The following is a 21,309-nucleotide window of genomic DNA, read 5'->3' on the forward strand; positions in this document are numbered from 1 at the left end:
ATAATTCAAATTAAGATATTATTGAATATATTTTTTAAATTATTACTCCATTTATTATTATTTTTTTAATTTATAAAGTTTAATAGGATCATAAAATTATTACATCGTGCGGGGTACGCACGATACTAGTTAATTATAGTAGGAAATCTTTTCACCGGCTCAACTAACCAATCAAAGCGTTAATACACGAGGGTCCAAATCTATTTATCGTGCTCTTGCAAACAGATTATTATCGGTTCGGATAATGACTCAGAAGACTTTTTGGTTTCCTTAGCCCTGTTGATTTCTTTGGGAACAAGAAATAGAAGTATTTTAAAAAATAGAATTTAATAAAAGAAAGACGCAAAAAAAAAATATCGGAGCTCGCCCAAAAAGACTATAAAAGTGATAGTCCTGCGAAAACACATATAGCGTTGAGGTTTTAGTGAGAGAAGCGCGGCTTACGGATACGCGTGGAGTTATTTCGTGAAAATCTGGTTCTTGATTATTATCTCATCTTTTCTTTCACCGTTTATATCGCTCTACTTTGTTGAATTGTTCGTCTTGTTTCTCCTGAATTTCTAGGGTTAGGGTTTTATTTTCATCTGTTTTTATTCGTATATTTAGTGGTTTCGTACTTAAGATTTCTGCGGTTTACCTGGAACGCCAATCTGGAACCGATTGTCTACTGATATCTCACTCTACCTATCTATGGCTATGGAGTCTGCTATTGTGATCAAGGTTCGATTTTCTGAGGTTTTTTTTTCTTTCAATTTTATGTTATTTTGATCGGCTTTCATATCGTCTTTCTGTTTGAGTTGATAAGCACTTATATCTCTTTTGGTTTTTGTATATATACGTTATTAATTTCGGCTTTGATGTCATCTTTTAACGGCTAAATTTAAGTTATTTCTTCTGCGAATCGACTGATTTGAGATTTTTTTCGTGAACAGCAGTGATTAGTCAATATTTTACCACTTCTGCAAGTATTTTTTGTATTGGTATACTGTGCTCGTCATAATTTTTGTGCTTATCCGTCTGCTCATTCAGAACAACCTTTAGTTTTCCATCGTTGAGACATGCAAAATATTTGGGGTTTCATACGGCTGTTATTGTTAAGTTGAGCTAGCATTTTGGGACATTTCTGTCTTCCCAAATTGGTAATTTTAATTTTCGCGGTTGGTTGAGCTTTCAATTTCATAAAGGAGTGCCCTTGTTGTGGTTTACTTTTTCCTATATCTCTGGCCTTTTTGTGCCTTCTACTTGGTAGAGTGTGTACATTTGTATATATCATAGTAATTTGTTCTTCACGAAAACATAATGAACATCGTGGTATATGTTTTTAACTTGTGGAACAATATTGCTGAGCAATGGCAGAGCTGCTGTTTTGGGCTCTGGGGTCACCACTCTTTTGTGTGGCCTACTCTAACATCTTTATGATTTGTAGGTCAAGTATGAAGAGACACTCAGGCGATTCAATGCTCGTGTCATCAATGAGAAACTTGATCTTAACATGGATGGATTAAGTGACAAGATCTTTCAACTTTTCAACATTGCTCGTGATGCTGAACTCATACTAACATATGTTGATGAGGATGGCGATGTAGTTACACTTGTTGATGATGAGGATCTGCAGGACGTTATGAGGCAGGACCTGAATCCCTTGCGAATATCTGTGAGGTTGAATGCTGCCGAAAGAAGTAGCAGGCCTTCATCTAGATCTAGTGGAAGTTCTACTCCCTTACGATCACCTCGGGTTCAGCCTCCATTTCCAAACTTGAATTCCAGTGTTTCTGATGCTCTCAAGTCCGTGCCAGAACCTCTGCGTGAAACTGTAATGAAGCTCTATTCTGACCTGACTTCAAGGGCCTCATCCTCTGCTCCAATCCTTGCTGAGCTTGTTGATGGTATCTCTAAGATGGGGCTATCCTACTACCAGAATCATCCTTCAGGGTCTCAGCCTGTCAAAGAAACAAGCTTCCCTAGTGGAGCATCTAATGAAAATACTATGGTTGCTGATGGAGGCAATTCAAATGGTAAAAGTGGGGTGCCATCCATAAAGAAGAACGAGCCCCACACAGCCCTGAATGATGCAGGGAGAACGGCTAAAGCTATAGAATCAGAATTCAATTATGTGGATGATGCGCTAGATGCCTGGGTCAAGCTAAGATCTAAATCAAATGCTTTGGAAGCTGATCAAACTGAAACTGCGCCATCGTCATCCAAAGGTCCTAATGCTCACACATTGCTGGTAAATAGTGGGGAGGAGAAGGATAAGAAATTTGGTGCTTGTCCTGGTGGAAAGCCTCTTGCCTTCTCACATAATAGTGCCTCACCTGTTCCACCAGAAAAGCCTTCTGGGGAGAAGCCCAGCAAGAATCATTCTGTAGCTAAGCCCGTTGATATGGGTGGCTCTGCAAGTTTTGGCAAATTGAAAAAATGCATCTGGGATTCCCGTAATGCAGATTCCAGTGGCAGTTCTATCAAGATGCCTACTTTACGCCTAGTTCCGGTCCCTGCGAATGAATGTCCATTTCCCCAGGTGCCAAAGAACGCTTCACGTCTAGTTCAGGTTCCTGCAAATGAGTGTCCATTTTCCGGGGTGCCAAACGACCCTGTCCCACCTCCTCTTGAGGTCCCACTTAAAAGGAGTCATAATCACAGTGATGGGACTGGGACTATTTTCCACAGAGGTGTTCGTTGTGATGGTTGTGGTGTTCATCCAATAACTGGCCCTAGATTCATATCTAAAGTGTAAGGACCCTGTAATTGTATTTATTTGTAGTTTTTAACTAAGCTGACATTAACTGATACAGCCAATATCTTGTGTTAATGCAGACAGGAGAACTATGATCTCTGCAGCATATGCTTTGCTGAAATGGGAAATGATGCTGATTACATCAGAATGGATCGTCCTTTAACTTACCGGCATCCCTTGTCTTTCAAGGGTTTACATGATCTGGTACAAGGAGTTGTTTTTCAAACTTCTCATAGTGTTCTCTCTCTATTTCACCTCTATTAACTCCTTTTTTTGGGTGGTCATATATAGCATGCTGCGAGGTTTCGTATCCCAACTGTTCCACATGTCTCTCGAGGCTATGGGGTGAAACCAGGTCGGCCAAAGCTGGACAGCCGCTTCATACAGGATGTCAATATCCTGGATGGAACCATCATGGCTCCCTTGACTCGATTTACCAAGATCTGGAGAATGAGGAATAATGGTAACCTTGTCTGGCCTCAAGGAACTCAACTTGTTTGGATTGGGGGAGATAGGTTAAGTGATAAATTCTCTGTTGAATTAGAGGTGAAGTTATAAGAGAAATCAGTTTCTTGTGCTTGTAATTCCTGCTTGGTGACAGTTATTGAATTGAGTATCTGGAGAGTTTTCATGACATGATGTCATATGCATTGCAGATAACTACAGCTTGCTTGGCTGTTGACAAGGAGCTTGATGTGGCAGTTGATTTTACTGCTCCTGTGCATCCTGGTAGGTACATATCCTACTGGAGGATGGCTTCGTCTTCAGGGCAGAAATTTGGCCAGCGTGTATGGGTGCTTATCCAGGTCAGAATGGTTTGCTTGCCTCAGTGTTCTTGATGATATGATGCTTTTCTAATTTTGATGTGAAGAACGCTCCCTCCTTGTGCATGCAGGTCGATGCTTCATCAAACCTTCCAAAAAAGGAGTTGGTCCACGAAGCCTTTCAGGGGTTAAACTTGAATTTACCTCCTGCCGGCGATGGCGCATCTGGATCTGACATTGTCAATGTGAATCCAGAACCTCAGAATGTCCTTCCTGAGCCTAAGAGCTCTAGCACAACGATAGAGTTGGTTGATTCAGTGACTGATGTACACCAGAACAAGGAGCAGGAGGCCATATTTCCTACTAATGATAGCTTGTTGGTTGGATTTGGTGACAAGTCAAGTTCTTCTGCTCCCGGTTCATCAATTTCATATCCAATTATTGATTTGTCTGAGGAAGCACCAGCAGTTACTTGTGTGGTACCATCCGCTGCTGTAGATACGCAGGCACCACCCCAGGGTGTTAGAGGGAATAACGAAATTGAGACGTCCCTCCTCCGTGAGCTGGAGGAAATGGGGTTCAAGCAGGTGGATCTGAACAAGGAAATCTTGAGGAAGAATGAGTATGACTTGGAGCAGTCTGTTGATGATCTCTGTGGTGTTGCTGAGTGGGATCCTATCCTCGAAGAGCTGGAGGAGATGGTAGGTTAATTTTAGCAAAGAAAAACTGGAAGTTTCAACTTCTCTTTTCACTCTTCTGTTGCTTGTGCAAGAATTATTCCAGGTTGACTATGGGTATTTTGTGAATGCAGGGTTTCTCCGACAAAGAAATGAACAAGAAGCTGCTTAAGAAGAACAAAGGAAGCATCAAGCGTGTTGTCATGGATCTTATTGCTGGAGAGCAGTAGGGGAGATTTACTGTTTGTCCTACCGGGTGATTGATAGTTTGGGGTATGAATAATTTGTGGGATGCAACAACATGGATTTGGTTACTTTTTGTCAAGTACAGTGGTTCGACGAACTCTTTTAAGTTATTACTTGAACTAGCTGTGTAATATATATACTATGGTAAGTAGTCGTATCCTAAAACACCTGATATTTAGTGCTTAATGCATATGAATATTTTTCTTGGAAATAGCAAGGAGGCAGAGAAATTTACGTTCTTGTTAGAGAGAGAGTGACTCATCTGAAATCTAAAATTTAAGGCGCTCTTTTAGTGACATAGGCAAGCAGTCATAATAAAATATTTCTGGTGAATATTTTTTATGAACCGTCAAGTATCAAACAAGATTATTTAAGCCATATAGACTTGGCAGGTGGTCTTGCTACTCTTGCCCCGATCTCGGAGCTAAAAGGGTGTAAGTAGTACCGTACTTATATGGTAACGGATTAGAAAATGTTTATATGATTGTCATTGAGAAGTTAGATGGTAGGCAAGTGTTTATACTTGACATAAGTTTGAGGTAAAAAAGGGTGTTTGGAGTACGCCAAATTTTATTACTTTTTGTTATTTTTTTCTGGGTAAAATTATATAGACAATTCTTGAACCGCAATAATCATAAGATGTGTCGATTTTACCGTCATGATAGTGTAAACAATATCCGCCATTTTAGATTATTTTTAAGTTAAAAACAAATACGGAGTAATAGTTTACACTTAAATATATGTCCGGGGGATTGTTGATAATTTGCGATTTTGTTCTTCTATATTCTAAAAGTATGTAAGTTGTACGCTACATGAGGCTTCACCTATAATGAGTTCAATGTCTAGTTACCCTCTATTCCCAGAACACCTTTGGTTGATATTGACATTTGATCCACCATTTGTGCTTGCCACTATAACAATATACCTAGTGTAACTCCATATAGTGAGATTTGTCAGAGGGCAGTGTGTACGCAGACCTTACCCCTACCTTGTGGAGATAAAAAAGTTGTTTTCAGTTGACCCTCGGCTCAGAAATCAGTGAGAAGCCGTGAAAAAGAAGCAATAATAACAAGATAGTAAGATGACCGAAATGAAAGAAATAACTAGTAATAGAAACCTAAGACCAATAAAATATAAGAGTATGTACTAATACTATTAGTGTGAACAAGGAAAACGCTCGGCTACCTAACCTTCTACTCTAATCCTCGACCTCCACACCTTCCTATCAAGGGTCGTGTCTTCAGTAAGTTGGAGCATCGCCATGTCTAGCCTAATCACCTCTTCTCAATCTTCTTCGGCGTACCTCTACCTATCCTTAGACCCTTCAAGGCCAATCTCTCACACCTCCTTTCTGGGGCATCTATGTCTCTCCTCTTCTCATGTCCGAACCATCTAAGTCTCGCTTCCCATATCTTGTTCTCCGCAGGGGCCACGACAAATTTTACAAGACAGAATAGAATCTTGCTCGTATTAAGGTAAACAACAGATTTGGCTAAGACATCTATCCTGCCCTCAACATACGTTTCTATAGGAGTAGCAATTTTCACAAACTTCCCGATGATGAGCGGATCATTCTCCTCTTTCAAATGCCCAAGTATAAACATGTGAAACACATCTTGTAATAGAACTATTAAAGAAGAATATCAACTGCCTCTGCTGTTTTTTTAAGTGGGAAATCTTTGAGCATGTAACATCTGTTCCTAGATACTTGCAACATTAGTGCCTCCGATCCAATGTCGATAACATGTGTGTCATGCAAGGCCCCTGTTAGGAACATTAGGACTTCACGTAATTAAGCTATAGATAATGGTGAACTATTTGTTATAGCATTTACCTTACCTATATTAGTTGATGTCTCTTGGCTCGATGGATTAAAGCTTAGAGAATAACTTGAGATAAATGTAATCACTATCATTATTTATATGAATGTTAAATTTTGCAGAATACAAAAGTTTACTCTTTTGATTCTGTGCCGAAATATCAATAGAATCAACTGTTGGATATATACAGACTAGACAGAAGGAATCGGATTCAAATAGAAAACGAGGCATCTGTCCTTTTGGAATATTTAAAGCAGTGTGTTTGGGCCTTTAATATCTGTTTGCTCAAGCTGCAACTACTCTGCAGAAAGAATAAGCTAAGGGCTAATTACTTGAGCAAATCAAGAAAATATGAGATCCATTCAGTATTGGGAAGCAACGTCTGAAGATGAATTCCTCGATCATATTAAAAGAATGGAGAAATCCCCAACCATGCACCCTGATATTCCTCTCTACCCAAATGTTTACTCTGTTTTCAAAAACAAATTAAGCTGTGATCAACAACAAAAATCTATCTTGAATCATCAAAAGAACCCGGCCACAGAGTCCCATAAGAAGGTTCAGTTCGCAGAGTCTAAGGGAACTGCTGAATTCAACAAGAATGAAGAGAAGAACATCAATACGCAGGCTGATGCATATATCAACCAGAAGCACAAGAATTTTGAGTTACACAAATGGAGGACCTTCAAAGTGTCATGTTAAAAGGTTTTAGACTTGTTGGCTGGCACTGGTGTTCTTCAATAATTTATTTACATAATATGTACCCCACAGTGCAGATGTACATTTGCACTGTGATTTGTCCTATCTAATAAAAGTTGTCTGTTTACTTTTCTGCAAATACTTCTATTGGCGCTTTTTCTGAGTCTTCAGGCTTTTTATCATTTGCCCCTTCATATTTATCAGAATAAAGCTACAATAAATGTGTCCTAATATCATTTCATCAAGGAAGTAGATTGACAAGCTCAGTGGCTGAAAGCATTCACTCTCAGTTGAGAGTACAAGTAAAATAAGACACTGATCCTTAATTATTGATTATTAACTAGTAATAACTGCTAAGTAGCAAGCTGATGAATGTACGAGGCTATTGTCATATCAAAAGAGAGGATGACCGCGAGCAAGAAGAAAAAGTTATTGGCAGAGAAGTGGCCAAAGATATAAGAAGATGACACTATTAAGGCAGACCTGAGTCGCAAAATTGCTGGTTGAGGACAAAGACAACTGCAATGAAAGAATTTAATGGATTAACATCATAAAAGAAACCAATATCATGCTATATCTCCAAAAGATAGATAATATCGTGTAAATTAGAAACTCAATCTTTTTTCTTTCTTTGATGGAGCAGAACTGCTTTTCTTTCTCTACTCACCAAAAACGTTGGAATACTCCCAACTAGGATAGACTCATCAGGGAGGAAATATTGCCAATGTTATGTTTTAAAATATTGAAAAGTGAGTGTTGGGAATAAACCCCCACATAAATAATATTCATGATAATAAAAACATAATAATAATGTAACATAGAGATACAGTAATTAACAAGAATAAAAGAGTGACAACGACACCAAGATTTTTACGTGAAAAATCCTTTTGAATAAGGGAAAACCACGGCCCGAGAGGAGCAACTGATAACACTATAGCAAAGACTTTTACACTTTATAGGTCCGAGTAAAATACTCCCAATACCACTACAACACTCAAAGAAATAACCCTCTTTTGATATTCCCACAACAATATCGCTCACACTCTCTGTTTTTCTCACAAATTATTTTCTTATACCTCCTCTGTGATGCCTCACTCTTTCTTTCTCTCTTTGTTGGTGTGTTTAACAATTGAGAGCAAGACACCTATTTATAGTGCTTAAGAATGCTTCATTGATGTCATCAATGATGCCATGTTACGTTAATGGCAAAAGTCAAATATTCATTGTGAAACCTAAGAAATATTTGCCATAAAATCTTCTTTACTATTCATTTAGTTGGCTTGACATTTCAAAACCAAAGGAAGTTGTCTTCCTTTCACATGGGATGAACCCATCAAATCTCCCCTTCCAGTCCCATGCACCTGAATGAGATATCTCTAATTTTTCATATAGAGCTCATTCCGACAAGTTTTTTGCATAGCTCGAACTTGCCTCTTGGTATCGTCTTGGTCATCATATCCGCAGGATTTTCACTTGTGTGAATCTTTTTTACCTGCAAATATTCGATCTCCACTTGCTCAAGAATCCAATGATATCTCACATCGATATGCTTTGTTCTTGCATGGTACATGGAGTTCTTGGTCAAGTCTATTGCACTTTGACTGTCACAATAGACGATATATTCCTTTTGATGCAATTCAGCTCTTAAAGAAACCGCTTATGCTATACCATCTCTTTCTAGCTTCTGTAGCGGCAATATACTCTGCTTCAGTTGTTGAAATAGCAATGCACTTTTGTAATTTAGACTGCCATGATATAGCCCCCCCTGAAAAAGTAAATAGATATCCAATAGTGAATTTTCTATTATCAGTATCACCGGCCATATCAGCATCGGTATATCCCTTCAAGACTGGATCTAATCTCCCAAAACACAAGCATTCATCTAAGGTTTCTTTTAGATACCTAAGTATCCACTTCATCGCTTCCCAATGTTCTTTTCCGGGATTATCAAGAAACCTGCTAGCAATACCGACAACATGAGCAATATCAGGTTTAGTACATACAATTGCATACATCAGGCTCCCAACGTCAGAGGAATATGCAACTTTAGCCGTACTTTCTTTAACTTCCTTTGTTGTAGGACACATTATCTTGTTCAACTTCATATGACCAGCAAGAGGCATGATAACTGGTTTAGCACTCATCATGTTGAAACATTTAACACGTTCAATGTACTTCGTTTGTGATAGCAACAACTTTCGATTTGTCCTATCTCGGACAATCTCCATTCCTATAATTTATCGTGCTGGACCCAAGTCTTTCATGTCAATTGACTTGGACAAATCTTCCTTCAACTTGATCAGCTTCTTGTCTTGTCCTACAATCAGCATGTCATCCACATATAACAATAAGATGATAAAGTTATTGTTAGAGAATTTCTTATTGTATACACATGGATCCGAAAAAGTATTTGTGTACGTTTGACTTCTCATGAATGAGTCAAACTTCTTGTACCACTGCCTTGGTGCTTGTTTCAGCCCATAAAGACTCTTATTCAACTTGCATACCATGTGTTTCTTCGCCTTTACTTCAAAACCTTTTGGTTGCTCCATATAGACCCCTTCTTCTAAATCTCCATGCAAAAATGCAGTTTTCACGTCCAACTGCTCCACTTCAAGATCTAGGCTAGCTGCCAAGCTCATGATTGTTCGAATAGAAGTTATTTTGACAACATGTGAGAAAATTTCATCAAAATCAATACATTTCTTTTGTTCGAAATATTTTACCACCAATCGAGCTTTATATCTGACCAGCTAGCTGTTTTCATCTTTCTTGAGCTTAAAGACCCACTTGCACTTGAGCAGTTTTTTTCCTTTTGGAAGTTCAACCAGTTCGTACGTGTCATTCTTCTGTAGAGAATTCATCTCTTCTTGCATGGCTTCCATCCACTGGATTTGTTCCGGATGAGATAGAACCTCATTGAAATTCTCTGGCTCCCCCTCATCAGTGACGAGGATATACTCTGAAGAAGGATACCATGTGCACTCCACCTTCTCTCTTTCTGATCTTCTCAAAGGTTGTTGTCCTGCTTCTTGTTCTTGTTGCTCTTCTTCTTCCTCTTGTGGAATAAGATGCTCCCCTTGCTCATCAACCTCTTCATATACACCTTCCGTGTGTCATTCTTCACATGTGGAAGGATTACATACATGTACAGTAGGAGTAATAACAAAGTTAGTAACTGTACCATTATCATTTTTGGTCTTTGTTGATTGATCACTATCAATACCGACCACATGTTCTCTGAAGATCACAACTTTGCTTCTGATGATCTTTTTCCTTTCTAAGTCCCATAATATTTAGCCGAACTCTTCATCTCCATAACCGATGAAGATGGATGGAATAACTTTGTCATCCATCTTCATTCTCTGCTCCTTCGGCACATGTGCAAAAACTTTACATCCAAACACTTTCAGATGGGAGTAAGACACCTCTTTGTTGGTCTAGACTTTCTCTGGAATGTCAAACTCCAATGGAACTGATGGACTTCTGTTAATCAGGTAACATGTTGTACGCGCTTCTTCACCCCAAAATGACTTAGGTAGTTTTGCCATTTTGAACATGCTTCTCCTTTTTTCAACAATGGTGCGATACATCTTTTCAGCTACACCATTGTGTTATGGGGTTCCAGGAACTGTTTTCTCATGTCTGATTCCATAGCTTGAGCAGTAGTCTTCAAACTTCTTTGAAGTATAATCTCCTTCATTTTATGTCATGAGACGCTTTAATTTTTGACCCGTCTCCCTTTCCACCAGAGCATGAAATTTCTGAAAAACTTGAAATACCTGGTCTTTTTTTCTCAAAAAATAAACCCACAATTTCCGTGAAACATCATCAATAAATGTGAGAAAATATTCGTTACCTCCCATTGATTCTACATCCATTGGACCACAAACATCAGAATACACTAAATCAAGTATATTCGCTTTTGTTCCATGAGTTGCTTGAAACGATACCCTGTGTTGTTTTCCAAATAAACAATAATCACAAGAATTCACAGTTGTACCTTTTGCAAATAAGATGAGTGAGTTCTTGGATAGGATCTGCAGTCCCTTCTCACTCATATGGCCCAATCTCCGGTGCCATAAATCTACAAGCGTATCATCTACAACCGCATGTAATCCACCTTCATATACCTCATCGGTTGTCTTGTACAACGTGTAGGGAGAAAATCCTTTAGCAATCACCAATGATCCCCTAGTGAGTCTCCACTTCCTATTGGCGAAGTGATTCTCGTACCCGTCTCGATCTATTCATTCACAGATCTGGTACATGTCACACATCTTTTAAAACTAATGCGCATCCTTCATTTGTCTTGATACAAATGTCGCCAATCCCCACAATCTTTGAGTGACTAGTATTTCCCATCTTGACCATCCCAAACTCTCCTGCTTTATACCCATAGAAGAATTCTCTTAGCGGTGTGGCATGATAGGATACTGCTGTGTCAAACACCCATTTTGACTCTTGGCTTGTTAAGTGCATGCATTCCTCCTCCTCGTCAACAGAGAGAACTAATAAATCATTGTTATGCACTACAACAGTTGTGTTGTCATCATTCTTCTGGCCACTACTCTCGCCTCGACCTTTATTTGGACATTCTTTTTTGAAGTGACCGGGTTGACCGCAACTGTAGCAATTCCTACCCTTTAAGCGTTTCCTGAACTTTTCACGAGCTTTGGATTTATCACGCCTACTCGATGCTCTATAAAAACGTCTTCCTCTGTTTTTCATGATAAGAGCTTGTCCCTGATTTTTGGGCTTCTTCCTCATCTTATCATTGAGTAGGATGACTGATGTGACCTCCTTTAAATCGATGGTATCTCTACCATACAGAATGGTTGTTGTCAAATTATCATCAGAAGATGGTAACGAGTTTAGAAATATGATAACCTTATCTATTTCAGTGATTGTTTCTCCGAAATTTGTCAGGTGCGTGATTAATACATTGAACATATTAAATGGGACAAGAAATTTGTACCTTCACTCGTATGGATAACATAAAGTTGCGTTCTCAAAAATAACTTGTTTGTTAAGGATTTGGACATATATACACTTTCTAGTCTTTTTCAAATACCACATGCACTATTTTCATCCACGACATTATTGAGTACTTCATTGGACAAGTGTAGTGTGATTGCACTAGCCGCATTCTAATCCATGTCTGCCCATTCCTCGGCTTTCATGGTTTCCGACTTTGCCTCTTTTCCATCTAGTGCAATGTCTAACCCTTGTTGGATGAGTAGGTCCTTCATCCTTCTTTGCCATATGAAAAAACTGTCATTACCATTGAATCTTGTTACTTCATATTTTACTCTTGACATTTTTTTGTCACAAAGTAAAATCGACCGTAAATAATATTTTGTAAATGAACAGAACCTGTGCTCTGATACTAGTTGCTGAGAATAAACCTCCACAGAAATAATATTCACGGTAATAAAAATGGAATAATAATGTAACACCGAGATACGATAATTAACAAGAATAAAAGAATGACAACAACACCAAGTTTTTTACGTGGAAAACCCTTTTGAATAAGGGAAAACTACGGTCCGAGAGGAGTAACTAATATCACTATAGCAAGGACTTTTTGACTTTGTAGGTTCGAGTAAAATACTCCCAAGACCATTACAACACTCAAAAGAAATAACTCTCTTTTGATATTCACACCTTTCAACAATATCGCTCACACTCTCTATTTTTCTTACAAACTATTTTCTTATACCCTGTCTGTGATGCCTCACTCTTTCTTTCTCTCGTTGTTGGTTTGTTTAACAATTGAGAGCAAGACACCTATTGATAGTGCTTAGGATTGCTTCGTTGATGTCATCAATGTTGTCATGTTAATGGCAAAAGTCAAATATTCATTGTGAAACCAATGAAATATTTGCCATAAAATTTTCCTTACTATTCCTTTAATTGGCTTGACATTTCAAAGCCAAAGAAAATGTCTTTCTTTCACATGGGATGAACCATCAGTGAGGAGGTGCTCTATTATTGGGAATGGGAAGAAGAGGAGACCAGTGTTTCTAACTGTTGATTCTTACTTGTTGGGTGTGCGAACAAAGTCTCACATTGGTAGCTGAAAAGATTGGGAGTCTACATATAAGGTGTTGGACCTTTTAGAAAAAGCCGTGCGGGCTTGGATTAAAGCGAACGATATCATACCATATTATGAATATTTGTGAGCCATTTTAGCCCAACATTACTAGATTATGATAACTCTGTTTTATCTTATTTTCCCCACAAAGCTGAATGGAATCTACTGTTACTAATATAGCTCAAAAGTTTCAAACTCAAAAGCGTACAAAATACAACATGTTTGTTCTTCCAAGATCCCAAAATCTGCAATCTTGTTATTGGACAGATGGTACAGATATTTCCCATTACCACAAAGTTCAAAATTATCAGGAAAATCTTTTAAGCTCTACAGTAGGCTTATTCTTATCTGCTCACTGGAGTATCCACTGTTGACACAGACTAAAGGCAAGGCATCCGATTCAACGGGCATCTTGCTTGCTCATAGCTATCCTATATGAATACCAGCACAACTATATTGTCTATAAAATTGCTGGACTAATTAAGGCAAAGCATATCAATCAAACAAAAAAGGAAAAAATGAATAGGATACCACGTGGCCCTTACATTCAGCCCAATTGGGAAAAATCTATCGAGGATTACCTTGCTCGCAGAACAAGAATGGAGAGGATGCAAGTAGTTGAATCTGCTATGTTCGAGTACCCCAACGCTCACTTCAAAATCAAAGAGGAGAGAGGCAGTGAAGAACCGGACAATATGTATCGGAATAGGTACAACCACAGTTTCCCTAGTGATTATCACCATGCGTCTCGTGCCCCTGAAGATCACAAGAAAGTCCACTTTGTGGAGTGTGACAAAACCACTGAAGTTGATAGGAATGGAAAATATGAAATCACAGAGGAAAAGGTTGATAACAAAGCTGATAGCTTCATTAAGAGGAAACACAAGATCTTTGAACTTGCAAAGATGGATACTTTTAAGGTCAATTGAGCATACCACTATTTGCATGGCAGGCAATACACTTCCCTCTGACTCTAAGGTCATTGGTTGAATCACTAGTATAATAAAAAAAATTGTCTGTCGTATACACTTAACCGTAGACTGTCTTTACAGTTGTATGCGAGTAGTTGATATGTACTGAAGTTTGAAGATATTAGTTATTTGCTTATCCTGTGCAACTTGTTCGTCAAATAGGATTGGCTTTGGTATCATCTAAATAACTAAGCTTATCTTTTGTTCTAATTTGCACCACCATCTTCTAATCCTTATAAAACTTAGAAGAAGAAAGCCTCATTCTCTAATTAGTGAAAGAGTCCAGATCCCTGTAAAAGATAGTCCATTTTACTTAACAAATCTTCCACTTTATTCTGTGGCAGGACAGTATAAGAAGTGTTTAGCAACTATATATGAACTGTAGTCTTCTGATATAACATAATTTGCAGAGACCTGATTAGAAGTTGTACACTGCCATGATGAGCTGGACTAAGAAACAAATCATATGCTTTTATTTCTCAAAGTGAAGACATGCTATACTGCAAGTGTTCCTGTACTCTTTTAGCGAAAGCTAAGGGAGAAAGCAGAATTCCCCAAGTCTTGAAAAAAGAAGAAGAAACAATAAAGCAACTAAAGACATAGAACTTGCTGTTTTAGCAGTAATAGTTTGTTAACTAGGAGAGCACCCTCCTGTTCCACAACAATCCCTTCAAGTTCCAATCTTGCAAGAAATTTTCAAAGCAAGGTACAATAATTCAGTAGAGGAAAGGAAAAACCATAGCGCGCAAATGTGTTCTAAATCTCCAATCGCTTTGGCATATGATTCGTTTTTCAAATATTGTAGCTAATTCAATCTTTTAGGTGATGTTAAAAGTTCAGGGACTTTGATTTGGTGGAAGGGAATCAAAAACCAAAACATACCCGTTGATAATTGCTAGATATTTGGCCATCACCAATGACTAAAAGCCACTCTTGTTTTTCATATATTCCACTGGTGGCTGTAGCTTCAGTCTTCTAGTGCTGCCCTCAGCTAAATGATGTCATGCATAGGAAAAAGAAATTCCCAAACGTACAGAAGAATTAGCTGCTTTACCACTTGGAAGCTCTTAATACAAAGAACCAGGGCAAAATCACTACAAAAAGTTGAAATCTTTGGTTTTCGTTTCTTTTCCTATCTACTTCTTTAAAAGGTAAGTGCGCGTGGAACATTTGGACCCCGAAATTCATCATTCTGAAAAACAGAATCTGAGAAAGAGAATTCTCTTGGTTTCTTTTACAAAACGAAACCAAATTTTACATATTACTACAAGGATATCAGCTACAGTAGTAATAGAAAGAAACCAGTCAAAAATTAACCATCGTTATCTGGTGTTAAATCAGCTTCATTATATCTTCTCGAGGACACCCTATTGAACAAGCTTCTTAAACTATTCTTGCTTTCTTTCCGCTTCTGCCCAATTCGAATTGTCTCATCCAATCCAGAAAATGAATGGTCTAGCGCTAGCCCAGCTTCTAACTTCTTAGACAAGTTAACAATCTCATAAGAATCCCAAAGGGATTGGCTGAAATCCCAGCTTCCTGTGCCGCCATAATATTCCCTGGCAGTTGCCTTACTCATAGCTTCAAGCTTGAATCTTGACGGCTTGTTCTTGAAATTGAGACGGTGGGCGTCGAATTCGGCGGTGGTTCTACGGCTGCTGGAATGGCCGTGCCAGGCCTGAGCCACGGCCTTAAGGATTTCAATGTCGTGTTGTTCATCTTGATAAGGCTCTAGCTGCTGCTTGTTGTTCTTCATAGTGTGTTTCGAGTGAGTTGTCTAAGTCTGGGTCTTGTCTTGTATGGGCCACGTTATCTTGAGAAAAGAACAACCTCATATTCTTTTGGCGATGGAAACTTGTGATTCATAACTCTGTTTCGTCTTGAGGTGTGTTACGTGGCCTTCAGGTTAGGAAGACGTACTCCTCTTCAATGTGGGAGGTAGAGATAATAATTTGGCACACCAAAAACTGTATGCATATGTTAGACTGTGTCGGGACAAGGTGAGCCTTGGCGTAACTAGTAAAGTTGTTGTCATGTGATTAGTATGTCACGGGTTCAAGTTGTGGAAATAACCCCTTGTAGAAATGCAAGGTAAGACTGCGTACAATAGAACCTTGTGATCCGGCCCTTTCTCGGACCTCGATCATGTTTTGGGAAAACCAAAAATTGAGATTTTTACATGCTTGCTCCCTTTTAAAAACTATTCTCATAATGATAATAATCTTTGTTTATTTCAAAACTGGCACATTATTTTTTACTTCTTTAACACTTTGACGTTGGTAACTCATTAACTAAGTGATCCCTCTATATCAATACACTTTTTCTATTACATTTCCTTTTCCCTCTCTCTTCCATAATTTTTTTTTTCTCTTCCATAAATAACACTTATCCAAATATATCAAAGATTCTGAAAAAAGAATATCTAAAAAATAATCCCCTCTTTAACGAGGTTGCACAATGAGAATTTTAGTATTTGTTTTTCTTTAAATTTTAAGCTTTTTGCTGTACAATTTTATTTTTACTCAAAATATACCTTTAATATATTTTAAGTATATTATATTGTGATAATTTATAATATAAATACTTCATCAATATGTCATATATATTTTTTATATGTATTTTATACCACATATATAAATTATATATATACACATCATAATATGTAAATAAATAAAATATACCTTACATATTATAGATGTGTATTATATTATTCTTTATATATACCACTATTATATAATTTATCACATATACCATTTAAATAGAAAATATATAAGCACCACCAGTCAAAGTTGTAACATATTCTCTTGAAAATATTACCTAGCAAAGAAATAGGAAGCAAATGTTTAGATTTGTTTGTTCCGCGAATCTCGTTAGCTTGATTATTTTAGGAATTGGATCGATTTGGATTTCCTTGAATGTGATTCTCGGTCCAGATTTATAGGTTTTAATTAAGTAATGCAACTATTTAGTTGCCATTTATGTTAATTACCTACTCTGCTAGGTTTATATAAAAGTTTCTTAAATATTGCCTAATTATGCTTCTTCCCCCCAAAAAATAAAAAAATTTCAAATTCCCAAAAACTGGTTTAGGGCTTTTGGGTGAAATTTTTTATTTCATTCACAAAACTTCAACTTTTCTCAAATAAAATACATGTCCAAACAAAACTTCTAACTTCCAAAAATTATTTTTCAACAAAAGTTCAAAAACTCTTTTTTCAAGTTTCAATCAAATCTATGTCCCTACACTAGCTTAGTCCCCTGTATGCTTGTGAGATATATTTTTGATCTGACATACTGGTATCCCAATATTATAATAACTAAACGGTAAAAATTTTAATTCACCTATAGTTGGTATATTAAAAGTTTATATATAATAAAAGCATTAGGGGTTTTATTGACAAACAACATCAATCACCATGGATACCTCAATGGAAAGTAAAGTGGCAAAAGTGACAAGCACCAAACACTGAACAAGGATGGTCCATAGCAATAACAATGGTCCTCTGCAATACCTATGGGGAACTCTATTCTCATTATCTTAAATCTTTTTTGAAGCTTAGATGTTTCAGCATCACCTGCCAAAATCACTAGCATCCCAAATTAATTAGCTCTTTCACAAACCTATGTTCCTAACATTGAAAAGAATCAAGATCAGTGGAATTGATAGAAGGATTAGTGTGAATAAGAATTTGGTAGAAGACAACATACACTGCTAGATAATAGAGGCCTTGTAAAAAGAACAAGGACCTACTTAACTTTTGTATATGGTTTCCAGCACTTTGTTTGTGCTGATGATATGTAAAAAAAAGGACTGACGGTAATGAACTAATGATAGCCTTTTAGAATGAGTAACCTGGCATGTAATTACATGCGCTGGGCCAACACCATTTTTTTGATTGAACACATATACGGCAAATGAAAGATGATAAGCAAAGTATAAAGTATCTGTCTCTATAAAGTATAAAGTATAAACTGAACATCCTTTTAAGTTGGCAAATGAAAGATGATAAGCAAAGTGCAGATCCTTGAAACTTATCCAAGCATGTTATTTCTAACATTTTATGCACAAAGTTACAAATTATTCCTCTATATCATAGTTCAGCATAACCTTGCGAAGGCACAAAAAAATATTGCTTGCACCTCTGCAATAATAGTTATTTTTGCATTAGAGAGCCCAATTACATTCTATTAGACTACAGGCATAATTATGTGCTTGAAAAATGACATACTCATGGGTGACACACAAGTGATGCAGCAAGGAAAAGGGAAAAAATTGGACTTAACGAGACATCAAACCAATATTGAAGAAATATTGCTGTATCATTCGTAGCAACAGGAGTTGTACTTGTTTGATTCAGCACAAAAGGATTGCAAAGCTGCAGTTGATGGGGGCCATAGGGAAAAAGCTCAATTCAACAGCTTGACTTACACCACTTAAAAAAGTAAACACCAAAAGTTATAGTAACACAAAGTACATGCTATGACATTGTTCATTTTCACCAGATCCTACAAAGAATCAACTCCACATCAGTTTGAGACCAAGATCCTACTATTTGGCCAGAAATAGATAATCAAACAGTCAAATCCACTTAGTCATTCATTATCTCAGCTTAGTAAAACATGCTTCCTACCTATAACAGTCAGCGAGAACATCTTTGAAGCATGATTACAGGAACAAGCATGACAGTCACAACCCAGCCGTACCAGGATTCAGTTCTTTCACATCTCCCGAGTCCTGTGATTAAAATCGTAAATGCGCAGAACGCTACAAGTATAGATAAGACGGTCCGTTGCTTCAATTATACTCTTACCCTTTCTTTATAACTCCACATTTCTAAGACACAGGCAATGACAGTAGAAAGGATGGAAAATGCAGATGAACGATCTTGCGAGCTCTTTTCACTCTTCAGGAACTAACTGCACCTTGTGCCCTAAGCAGAACTCAAGCTCTTCCGGGTGAACCTTTTCACTTTTCCACTGTTGGAATTTGGAGAACCAAAGAGGCCACAAATTGCTGGGTGTTGGCGTATATGATGTGGGCACTTGTAAAGCAGATCTTTAGCCTCGGAATGTCTACCTTCAGCAAAGAAGGTCTGAAAAACATGTTGGTAGGCTGAAACAGATGGATAGTCCTTGACGCTCAACGCCTTCAAAAACTCCACCGCATCCTCCACTGTTCCTGACTTTGAAATATATTGATGAAAGGGTTCAGGAAAAGGCGGATAATTGTGTTTCTTCATCCGACGGAGGAGATCTAATGCTTCTTCGAATTTCCTTTCCCCTAAGAGCTTTTGAATGATAAGTTTGTAAGTTGCTTGCCACGGGCGCATTTGAAACCTATTCACCATCTCGATCAACAACTGATATGCACCAAAAACTCTTCTCTGACTTAGGAAACCATTAAGCAGTACATCCAACAGATCAGCATCTGTATCAACATTTTTCTCCATCATCTTAGCAAAACAAAACAGTGCCTTATCAACTTCACCAGCTAAACAATGCCCTTGTATCAGAACAGTCCAAGTCTTGATATCCGGAATGCATCCACATTCTTCCATCGCATCAATCACGTTCAAGGCCTCCTCCAACCTCCGCATTTTGCAGAGTCCATAGATTAATTGGCTGTAGGTAATATTATCAGGTTCAAATCCTGCATCTCTCATAGCTTCTGTTATCTTCTCTGCTTCCTCAAATCGCCCCAAGTTAGCCAAACACCTATGAATGACATCATAAATAATCTTTGAGCGTGAATGCCCTGCTGCCTCAAATTTTCCCACAACTCTAAATAGCAGATCAAGATCTGGGGGATTTGACTGTGCGATGGATCTTAAAAGAATATTACACTCACCAAGTGATGGTTTAAACTGACCGTCCATCATCAGCTCGTATAGTTCTACTGCATCTCTCAACATCCTAATCTTCTGAAAATGTCTTGAGATCTTTATATATGTATCAAGATCTATTTCAAAACCCACGCTCTTCATTTCTTCTACTACACTCCAAAACTCTTCAATCGATTCTTCTCGGCAAAGAACCCTAAGAATCCCATTATAAGTAACGGTGTTGTGCTGAAAACCTAAACTCCTAGCAACCCATTTGAAAAAGTTGAAAGCTTTAAGCGGATATCCTATTTCCCTAAGTTCCTTCAACACCCTAAGCACAAAATTATCCGACACCGAGAGTTTCATTTCCCGTAATTGTCTCTCCACCTCGAATCCCCATTCTTGTTTCTTAATCAATTCGGACACATCGATTGCCAAATCACCCATAGCATTTTCTTTAATCATCCTACCATAGAAATGCTTCAAAGCAGTGGCATCAGTTTCCATTTTCAAATTCCTAAAAACGGAATGAATTGACTTATAAGTTTCCTCATCAATATAAAAACCTTTCTCTTTCATTTCCTTAATAGTAATCCAAAAGTCCTTCATAGAATCCTTATTGGCATAAATTCTGAGCATCAAACTGTACATAGCAGAACTAGGTTCAAACCTCTTTTGCTTAATTACCCATTTCAAGAAATTTCCAGCCTTTTTCGGGTCTTTATCAAGTTTCTTCAACAGATACATAACAGCTTCATGGGTCACCGGAAAATCAAGTTTTCCTAAATCCTTTTCTAAATGTTTGGACCAGTCGTTGGATAGTATAATGTCTACAAAAGATTCAGGTTTTGATGAAAAGGAAACATTTTGATGGGCGCCGAGTATAGTAGCAGAAGTACAAATTTGTGTGGGAAGGGAAGGAGAAAGGTAAAAGTAGTGAGTCACCTGAGGGTTGGGCGAGGGAGCTCGAGAAAGCTGAGTAAGAAACAGCGAATTCTTCAGTCGAAGCGAACTCAGGATTCTCTTGCCCTGATTCATGGCTGCCGTGATCTCTCTCTTCTAACGGATACAAGGGAGATGCAAAACCCTTGAAAACCCCCCCTCTTCTTTAGGAATTAGGCTTATTTAGTGTAGGAAATAACTTATAACTGAACCTTAATACATTCTTCATTTATTTGCCTTAAAAAAATCTCATCAAATTGGTTAGTTATTAATTGACTTACCTAGCGGGTTGAGTAAGGTGCCATTACGACTAGTTGTATTTTGGGCCGTGACAAGAAATTAGGAATTGCGTTAAAAGATGGTTGGATTTTATCGGGTTGGGCATGGTTAATTATACATAATCGGGTTAAAAGAAATATAGAGTCAAGTAAAGAAGAACCAGTAATATAAAGACACGTGGCAAAGTCGGGATCGAAAAATTAATTCTTATTGCGGAAAAACCAGAAAATGGAACTATTATTAGACAATGGCATA

General features: G+C 37.8%; 3 protein-coding genes across 3 annotated transcripts; 1 reads left to right on the top strand and 2 right to left on the bottom strand.

Annotated features, from left to right (window-relative positions):
- The first annotated feature begins 407 nt into the window (after positions 1 to 407).
- Positions 408 to 4,588, top strand: LOC107772919 (protein NBR1 homolog). Its single transcript, NM_001325148.1, is given in 7 exon segments — positions 408 to 720; positions 1,427 to 2,733; positions 2,818 to 2,941; positions 3,029 to 3,283; positions 3,394 to 3,543; positions 3,633 to 4,202; positions 4,313 to 4,588. Coding segments are annotated over 7 exon segments (2,532 nt in total). The 5' UTR covers positions 408 to 690; the 3' UTR covers positions 4,409 to 4,588.
- Positions 4,589 to 15,323: 10,735 nt separating this feature from the next.
- LOC107772921 (uncharacterized) lies at positions 15,324 to 15,767 on the bottom strand. The gene has a single exon (XM_016592379.1). It carries the CDS (start codon positions 15,765 to 15,767, stop codon positions 15,324 to 15,326), a length of 444 nt encoding a protein of 147 aa, XP_016447865.1.
- A 2,649-nt stretch (positions 15,768 to 18,416) lies between these two features.
- On the bottom strand, positions 18,417 to 20,964 carry LOC107772918 (pentatricopeptide repeat-containing protein At3g48250, chloroplastic-like). The gene has a single exon (XM_016592376.2). The coding sequence runs from the start codon at positions 20,869 to 20,871 to the stop codon at positions 18,943 to 18,945; it is 1,929 nt and encodes a 642-aa protein (XP_016447862.2). The 5' UTR covers positions 20,872 to 20,964; the 3' UTR covers positions 18,417 to 18,942.
- Between the last annotated feature and the right edge of the window lie 345 nt (positions 20,965 to 21,309).

Source organism: Nicotiana tabacum, chromosome 4, assembly GCF_000715075.1.
Source record: "Nicotiana tabacum cultivar K326 chromosome 4, ASM71507v2, whole genome shotgun sequence".
NCBI lineage: Eukaryota > Viridiplantae > Streptophyta > Magnoliopsida > Solanales > Solanaceae > Nicotiana > Nicotiana tabacum.